Genomic DNA, 9865 nt, shown 5'->3' with positions numbered 1-9865 from the left:
GGGGGCCATGAGAAAATCAAACTGGTGGTTAGTCAGTGAATTAGGAGTAGCCAGGCAGGTCTATTGCTTTCAACATACATTCTTTGATCAAGAAGTGAGCCAGAAGTCAAACAATAGTGGTGGGTGTTCTAGAATATTAGAGATTAGGTCAGAAAACAGGACAGAGACTCACATGGCAAACAAACAACCAAGCCCCATGAGGCATGGGGAACAAGCTCCACCACAAATCTAACTATCAGCACAACCCACATCTCCTCTACAAGTTGCATCAACAAATATGGTTCCGAAATTGCCTATTAGAAAAAAAACAGCCAACCAGAGACCAAGATGGCTAGTTCCAAACTTTAGACGGCCCTTTCTCCTGACTATATGCCTCTGGCTTCCCTTTTCTTGGGGCATTTTCTTGAGCCGTGACTTTGATATGCCAATTAATGAAACTTCTCTTATTTTAATCTTCTCACTTTGGTCTCTAGGATTTAGTGCTCATGTCATGCAGCATTTTAAGACAAAGATGTCATCACTCATCCTCTCAAACCCTGGTTTCCATTACTCCATTTGGCAAACCATAAAAAAGAGAGAAAAATCACAGCAAAGAAGAAAGAATATAGCTGTAACTCTTTTCCAAGAAGGAGACATTTTTCTCCAATTGAGTTGATCTCCTATCCATTTTTCATTTGCCTTTTAAAGCCAAATTTCTAGTGCTGCACTGATCAATATAGTAGCCACTAGCCGCATGTGGCTACTAAGCACTCAAAGTGTGAGTATTCCCAATGAAATACGCTGCAAATGTAAAATACATATTGAATTTTAAAGACCAGGCACACAGAAAAAATAATGTAAAATATCTTATTATTAAATTCTCTTATATTTATTATGTGTTGAAATGATAATATTTTAGATATATTGGACCAAATCATTAGTAAAATTAATTTAACTTTTTTCTTTTTATTTTTTTAATTTGGCTACTAAAATGTTTAAAATTAAATATATAGCTCACATTGAACAGCCCTGTTCTAGATGAAATCCTCATTACTATCAAATATTTTAGTGAAATAAATCCATTGTTAGTCTGTTCACCTTGTTTATCAAATGAATCTGTCATATTGTTTTGGTATGGACCACAAACATGTAAACGCTGCATATAAACAAAACAACACAAATCTTTGAAACGTAGTTTTTAAATATAAAGATCTTACCAGTCTATTTTGGAAAGGTTTATGTAAAATTTTCTCAATCCTGGGGTGATATTGCTCTAAATCCCACAATGTAGCCCTTTTCTTTCATTGAATGTTCTTTTATAACAGATTATTGGAGAGATCTGGCTTTATTATACAAACAATGTGCCCCTGGTACAGATTAATCCCCAAAGTTTTAAGGGGTTAACCTCTATTTATCATCCCTTCATGAGTAGATGTTAATATATAATATGGTTTAAACTGGTAGACCTTTATTATTCCTAGGGGATAGTAGCTTAAATTTACCTTAGAAGCATATTGTGTCTTTATATTTGTAAGACCCTCTTGTTGGTATCCAGTAATGCACATTTTAAACCAAGTCATACTTCTTATGCTGAAATGTTTGAGAGAATGAGACTTTTGAGATTTTTTCTTCAAGTAACAAAGAAAAAGGTTATCTATGGTGTGAACCTAGCTGGATCTTGAGAGATTGTTTTTTACTTTTGAGAAATGTATTATTCCCAATTAAAGTGTTGATTGCATGCTTTTAGTTATTGCTTTTTATTATGTGAATGCATGTTCATTTTTCAAATAGTAGCTCATGGTGTTATTCTGGAGCAGAGAAATGAAATGCAAATTTACTGTTCTTCACTGCAAGATAAAGAAGAAAAAGAAATGGGCAGAGCTTTGCAGAATGAAAGTTTAAGCAGGCCAATGACATGTCCCAGGTGCTTTCAGTTAAGACTGAAAGACCCGGATTTTGGAGACAGTACTGGTATTGGACTATTTAGAAATTTTCCTTCCATGGTCAAAACAAAGTAACACATAAGTTTTCATTGAGGCATAAAGGCTTATATCTAGAAAGGATCTTCTAAAACAAATTGTTCGCTATTCTCAGGTAGTAGATGACTAACGTGAAACGCAGTGAGACCACCCCATTTGTTCCCAGGGACTCTACTTTTTTTTGTGGTTGTTCAAGGCTTACAACTGAGACCTTCTAACTCTCTATCTTGTGCTTCCTCATGTTGCCAAGTATCACACAGGTACCTTATTCCATTGGTACCCTTTCCAGTTGAGAAAAATATATTTCTGGAACTCTAATTTATATTCCTCCTAACCAAAATTTGAGCTCCTGGGGCTGGCCTGGTGGCACAGCGGTTAAGTGTGCACGTTCCACTTCAGCAGCCTGGGGTTCACCATTTCTGGTCCCGGGTGTGGACATGGCACCACTTGGCAAGCCATGCTGTGGTAGGCATCCCACATATAAAATAGAGGAAGATGTGCATGGATGTTAGCTCAGGGCCAGTCTTCCTGAGGAAAAGAGGAGGATTGGCAGCAGATGTTAGCTCAGGGCTAATCTTCCTCAAAAAAAAAAAAAAAAAAAAAGAGCTCCTGAAAGCAACAACAATTTTCTATTTACTTTTGTAATTTAATAGGCAGCAGAATTTCCAGGATACAAAGTGTGCTTGTAAACTGTTCAATTAATAAGAAAACAATGTTCAGATAGTCTATTTTTTTTTACAAATCTTTTTTTTTGTTTTTTTGTGGAAGATCAGCCCTAAGCTAACATCTGTCATTCATTCTCCAATTTTTGCTGAGGAAGATTGTCCCTGAACTAACATATATGCCCATCCTCCTCCATTTTACATGTGGGACACCTGTCACAGCATGACTTGATAAGAGTTGTGTAGGTTCACTCCTGGGATTCGGGTCAGTGAACCTTGGGCCTGCTGAAGCAGAGTGCGTGAACTTGACTGCTACACCACCAAGCTGGCCCCCAGATAGTCTTTTATATTTCAGTATTACTGTTGGAACATATATTATAACCCTTTAACTCATTGGCAGAGCTATGTTTGCATATCATGAACTGTGACATCCTGAATCCAAAAGATGTGTCCAAAGCACAGACCCACTGGGAAGGAGAATTTAGGAATCTCTTAAATCTAATGAAACTCATTGATAATTTTTACTCACATGAGCCATCTAGGCAAGAACCCTATAATTTTGCAATGAATGTTACAAAACATCACCTTGTCTGCTAGAGAAGGAGAGAAAGAGAGAGAGACAGAGGCAAAAACTGAGAGACAAAGAAAGATGATGATGTAGTTGAAGGCTGAGAGAAAGGGGCCAAATCCCAGATCAACAGCAATCTTCTATCATTCAGGACTGAAATTTCACTCTTATGATTTCCTCTCCAATATTTTCCCTTCTGTGGGAATAAGAAACATTACACATTATATGACACTACCTACAAAATATCCCCAATTGTAAATTCAAGAATATAAAAGTCATGACATATTAACAGTTGTATAATTAGGAACATAAATTTCTCAATTTAGAATCTGCTCCAAGGAATCTCAGTATTTTAGACAAAACAGGATTATATGTGTGGGGAAAAAGGAGAAATTGTCAAGGAGATTCTTGAAAGAGGAGTGAGATAAAGGGAAACAAAATGAAACTGAAGTTTTATTAAAGAAGATACAAAATCTAGTTTACCCAGTATGAGATTATAAAGCATAGGTATAAATTTCAGCCCGCTCACCCATTATTGATCCAAAGTCATCTTATTTTAGGAATTCAGAGATCCGTTTGTCCCTATTACCACCCTTTCTTCAGTAGCCTCTGGATTCCTTGCTTGATCTCCTGGGTTCGCACTCCATAAACAATGGGGTTAATGGCTGCAGGGATGACATGGTGGAGGACATTGAGCAAAACTGGCACATAAGGGGAGACCTTCTTCTTTGCCACATGAGTGAGGATGAAGACCAGAAGGATGGTACTGAAGAAGAGGATAAGGATGAAGTGGGAGCCACATGTGCTTAGGGCCTTGGCCACAGCACCCTCTGCCTTGAGTCTCAGCACAGCTCGAAGTATGAGGGTGTAGGAGAGGAAGATGAGAATGAGGTCAGATCCTAGCAGAGTCCAGCCTGCAGCAAATTGGTAGAGACGATTGATGGTGATGTCATCACAGGAGAGCCTGGAGACAGACATATTGGCACAGATGCAGTTCTCAATGACATTTCTCCCACAATAAGAGAGTTGTGCTGAGAGAATGGGGATGGGAACTGTAAAAAGGACATTCCTGGCCAAAATAAAAATGGCAGCCTTAGCAATGAATTGATCAGTGATGATGGATGAGTACCTCAGTGGATGGCAGATGGCTATATAGCGGTCATAGGCCATGACCATGAATGTGCAAGACTCCATGGCAAGGAAGCAATTCATGATGTACATCTGAAGGAAGCAGGCATAGAAGCTGATGGACTTGAAGTCAAACCAGAAGATGGTCAGGACCTTGGGGATGACAGTGAGGCAGAGCACCATGTCTAATAGGGAAAGAAGGCTGAGCAGGTAATACATGGGCTCATGCAGGGAGGCCTCCAGCTGGATGGTGATGAGGAGAATGCCATTGGCCCCCATGGCCAGGAGGAAGAGGAGGCTGAGGGGCAGAGACAGCCAGAGCTGCCAGTTGGGGGACCTGACAAAACAGTTCAAGAGGAAATCTGAAACCTCAATGGAGATAGTGGCATTTTGGTGTGCCGTCATATTTTTTCCATGTATTTTGACAGCTTTCTTTTAGTGACCTGTGAAATTAGGATAAAAATTAGCTACTGACTCAAGATATATGAAGGTAGAACAATTGCTTTACCTATGTGAAACTTGTGGATCCTAGCAGGTTATCCAGAGCCAAGTGAAGTTATCTGTTTATCCTTTGTGTAATGCTACTGGAATATTCCTATCATTTTACACAGTATAGAAGACTGAGGTAATATGATTTATTTATACATGTTTGATTTGTTCCAGATTTATTTTTAATAGAATTGTTATGTTTTTACAGCAACTAAAGATAATGAGAAAATTACTTAGAAAACTATTTTGTGACAGATGAGTCTCTAAATTTGTACTTGTAAGTTTCCTCTTCTTTTTATTTTAATGACCCCGTAGACTACCATGTCTACAATTTAGCTATAACAATATACCCAAATAAGTAGCAGAGCCTGGCACAAAGTAGGGACTTAGATAAATGTCCCTAGTCCTCCATGCTACTCCTATTCTGACTTTTCAGTTGTTTTTATTTTGCTTTAGAGAATTTAAAAATTATACACTGAAAAGAAAATTAATTTACATTTGATCTAAAAAGTCATTTTAATTTGGTAGGTATGGATCCTGCTAAATACTTTTTTCTGTCTATTTCTTAGATCTTTATATTTGTAGGATTCCTAACTTCTGGAAGAAACAACCTTCAAAGGAGAATGAAAAATGCCACATAGCTATGCGAGACCAATATGTGTCATTAAACAAGAAGAAAATTGATTCTTCTGATTGTAGTAGTATAAGGTTGATAAAGCCCATCTTGAAAACTCTTCCATTTTATTTCTATTTCCTTTTTCCATTTTCACTGTAATGATCCAGGTACACAATCTCCTATTCTGGCCACAAGTTCAATGTTATTATTGTTCTCTTATCGTTTAACCTTTCCCCCGGCATTCTGTTAGGTACGAGGGTTATAAAATTGAATAAAAAACTGTCCTGACCCTCAAGGAGGTAAAATTAAAACCCTCTTGGTGATAATGGATGGTAATAATAAATGGTACGAGCAATGACAGAGTCTTGTACAAACTAGCAGGAAGTGTAGAGGAGGTCTGACTAACTCTGACATGAGGAGTAGGCTGGAGAAAAAGAATTGTAAATAAAGTGATGTGGTGCCCTCATTTACATTAAAGATAAGAGATTCTAAGGTTCTCCTCCCTCTGAATTCTGAAAGAGAGTTCAAAGAAGGCTGCTGCTTGGCAAAAGTTTTGTATGTTACGTCTTTCTGGTGTCCTTCAAATCATGCAGTCCATTGTACCTAAATCTGTCTGCTCAGACAGAGGTCTCTTTTAAGGTGTTATTTGATGGGTTTAGAAATTCTTTTTCATCAGGAGTTTAAAACTTCCCTGTTCATTACTCATTAGGCTCATTAATATAACATAAAATTATATATTAGTTAATTTTGGAACTCTTACCACTGCTGAGAACTGCACTCAAATATTCTAGGGCTTTATCCCATTTAATCATTCAACATCCTATGAGGTATGTTTTATTATCACATTATAAACAAGGAGATGGATATCTCAAAATCTTAGCTACCCACATTGTGTTATGTTAATTCTAAATCTGTCTAATACAGTGGGTTGCGTTGGAATAGTTTCTAAGATCCCTCTGGACCTAATAAATAATTCTATGATAATGTACCTGCCCCATCGATTCTATAAAAAAGAAAGCAACTTCACTCATGATAAAACTAATAGTTTTGAAAGTGGACTCTAATATAAGAAAGATAGTTTCAGAGAGGGGGCAGAGTGGTAAGGTGAAAGAAGTTTTATTAAAACTGTGAACTCAGAATTGAACAATATTTTCATACTATTAGAAACATACTTTTTTTGGATGGGGGGTAGTGATTTAAATAGTACTTTTGTTTTCAGTTATGATTTTCTATTACCCAACTGCAGTACCGATCATTCTCAGCTGGCTCCTCTCAGATTCTCCTCATCAGAGGGACCCTGTTAGTAACTGGGGCTTGCTCTCAGAAGAGAGAGGAGAAAGGAGAGGCATTTCTTCTCAAGCCTGCCCTCTTCACTCCTCCTGATTCTCTGCCTCCTTAGGAATGGGTTCTGTCCAGCTGGTGACTGCCAGGCATGGCCTTCCCATCTCTATGTAGAAGAGATTTAGATGACCTTCCAGTTTTATTTCTCTTGCTAATAATAGAACATTTGTAGTGACTTTGGCAATTTGGGAATGAATTTTAAACATATTTCATTTGTGACACGATATTCTAAAGAAGGTAGGATAAGTTAACTATTTTGACAATTTATCTCTTCAGATGGGCAAATTGAGAATTTGTGGTATTATATGTCTTTTCTACAGTTTAACTAGTAGGATTCCAATGTGGAAGAAAAGGTCAGGTCCAAAGCCAATGAATACAGTCATGAGCCATATAATGATATTTTAGACAACAATGGGCTGCATATACGATGGTGGTCCCATTAGATTAATACCATATAGTCTAGGTATGCAGTAGGCTCTACCATCTTGGTTTGTGTGAGTGTACTCTCTGATGTTTACACACTGACAAAATCATCTAATGATACATTTATGAGAACATTTCCCCTTTGTTAAGCGACCCATGACTGTATACGAATACGGCTGTATCCTGTGACACCACAGTGATGTAGAAATGCATATCTTATTTGGCATTTTGTTTTACATATTTTTAGGTTTTTCTTGTCTACTCCCACCCCACATTCCCACACAGTCCTAATGACAATTTTATAGCAGTCTGGAATCTTGCTTTTCCTTCCACTTGCATCTCTGACTCCTGCATCCACTGCTCAGAGGGTCCAATTGTCTTCTTAGCCTGCTTTTGTATTGTGTCTCTTATTATTGTTCACCTGGGTTAGTCCTCCAAGTGGCAACCCCCTAAGATTCAATAAAGATTTTAAAATAATTTCCATAGCCATATTCTTTATTTTTCGATTTCTTTACAACCCCTTATCTTCCACCACAACTCAGTTTCTCTTGTCTAGTAGTTCAGTGGTTGCCTTGGTGGAGGGGCCCACAGAGTAAGAGATGCTGGAAGTGTAGGATGTCTTTAAGATAATAACCCATAGGAAAATAACATCCAATCTGAGGTGGTGACCAAAGGACCTTCTCCATGTCCTGGGCACCATGTTCATTTAACTCTGGCTTTCTCTCTCTTTCTCTTTGGACACATTCGCTTGTAAGTTTGAGGCATAAGCTAACAGCAACTCCTAAACCAAGAACTTGTCGGAACAACCCAACCCCTATTAACTTTGCTTGTCTTCACAGCATGTTTAACCTCAGGTTGCCAAATTCCAAATATCTCCCCTAAAAACCACTTTCATTATCTAGGCTTTGTCATTAATCTTTGCTCATGCATCCTTTCATCTTACTCTCTGCAAAATTGTTACAATTAACCCCTATATGTCACAGACACAAATCTCACCATCTCCAAGAAGCTTTGTTTCTCCAGGGATTTCAAAGTACTCCTGGAGAGAATTAAGAGTTCCCAGGACAGAAGCAAGAAAATCTTGAAATGAAGATTTCAAATAGAAGAACTGGTGATTCAAACATAAGTATACATGGGGAAGTTTGAGGAAGAAGCCTATTTTTTCGTTTCCTGAAGAGCTTGGGGATAATTATTTCCAGCATGAAGATGCAATTTCTGAGGACAGCATAAAAGTAATATTGTATCTCTTTCCTTCACTCATTGACTCTTCCTTTCTCCTCTTTTCTCTGGAATGTTCCTACATAACTCTTCAATCCATAACTCATTCAACAAGCATTGCAGTACCTACTCAGCCCTAGAAGTAAAGCATCTGAGAACACATTTGTCCTTCTTCCCCTCTCCTTTTTCAATTCCAGTTTGCAATCAGAGCTGCAAATGGCATCACTAAGGCTGAGGACCTAGAGCTAAAGCCTGCTGGTTCCAGATAGGGACAGAATGAAGAAACCATGGAAGTTGAAGGTCAATGATTAAAGGAAAGATCCTGCAGTCCAAATATTTTCCCAGGCTACAGGATAGGCCCACAGCATAGCAGTGTGTAAACCCTGTTTTAAGAATTAGATTGGGGGGGTGGCCAGGTGGTGCAGTGGTTAAGTTCACACATTCCACTTCAGCAGTAGCCTGGGGTTCGTCAGTTCAGATCCTGGGAGTAGACCTAGACACTGCTTGTCAAGCCATGCTGTGGCAGGCCTCCCACGTGTAGGGTGGAGGATGATGGGCAAGGATATTAGCTCAGGGCCAGTCTTCCTTGATGAAGAAGAGGAGTATTGGCAGCAGATGCTAGCTCAGGGCCACTCTTCCTCAAAAAAAAAAAAAAAAAAGAAGAAGTGGAAGGGTGTTAGGAATCACCTAACTCCATAGAACTCCAAGAGACTTGTAAGACATCTCTCTCAAGTATAGTTTTAGATACTACTGAGTTCATCCAGTGACAGAAATCTCGTTGATCTTCTGGGCATAATTTTCTGTTTTTGGCAGGAAGTAGCTTCTAGAAATTCTTTAGGTTCTCCTGAAATCTGCTGAACTACTTGCTAACCCACTGACTCCCAACTGTGGTCTTTGTCCTCAACTTCTGAAGTTATATAGACTAAATTTAAATCCTACCCTATGATTCTAGCATTTGTGGGCAGATTCTTTGTCCTAAAGCCTCAAAATTTCCTTATTCATAGTTGAAAACCCCAAATTTTCTTAACTAGGCTCCAGATGATACACTTTCCTGCTCCCACGCCTCCCCTGCCCCACCATCCATTAATCTCCTGTGGACAAACTCCAGCTTCTCTGCGTCTCCGGTATCACCAAGCACAAGGGCAGAGAAGGCAAGAGGAGGGCAAAAGAGAGAAAAAGTTCCAAGAGCACAGGCTCTCATGTGTTTCCTCACCTGAGGCAGGATGCAGTCTCTACTACCCCGTTTTCAGACTACTTCAGCGGTACTGACTCAGGAACAGAAAGAGACACAGATCTGGACTGAAGAGATAGGTCTCTCTCATCTTCTGGCTAGTCTTGATATAGCTGCCTCTCAGGCACCCTCCCCAGACTCACAGAGGATGTGAAGCATGGGGTCTGGCTCATTGATATAGGAGCTCTTGTTAGTTCCCGAAGTATCTGGGGCAGTTAGTACTCTAGAGCC

General features: G+C 38.9%; 1 protein-coding gene across 1 annotated transcript; it reads right to left on the bottom strand.

Annotated features, from left to right (window-relative positions):
- Positions 1-3773: 3773 nt before the first annotated feature.
- LOC106828988 (olfactory receptor 56A3) lies at positions 3774-4721 on the bottom strand. The gene has a single exon (XM_014837837.1). It carries the CDS (start codon positions 4719-4721, stop codon positions 3774-3776), a length of 948 nt encoding a protein of 315 aa, XP_014693323.1.
- Between the last annotated feature and the right edge of the window lie 5144 nt (positions 4722-9865).

Source organism: Equus asinus, chromosome 20 (genome assembly GCF_041296235.1).
Source record: "Equus asinus isolate D_3611 breed Donkey chromosome 20, EquAss-T2T_v2, whole genome shotgun sequence".
NCBI classification, from domain to species: domain Eukaryota; kingdom Metazoa; phylum Chordata; class Mammalia; order Perissodactyla; family Equidae; genus Equus; species Equus asinus.
This window is presented reverse-complemented; position numbering and strand designations above follow the sequence as displayed.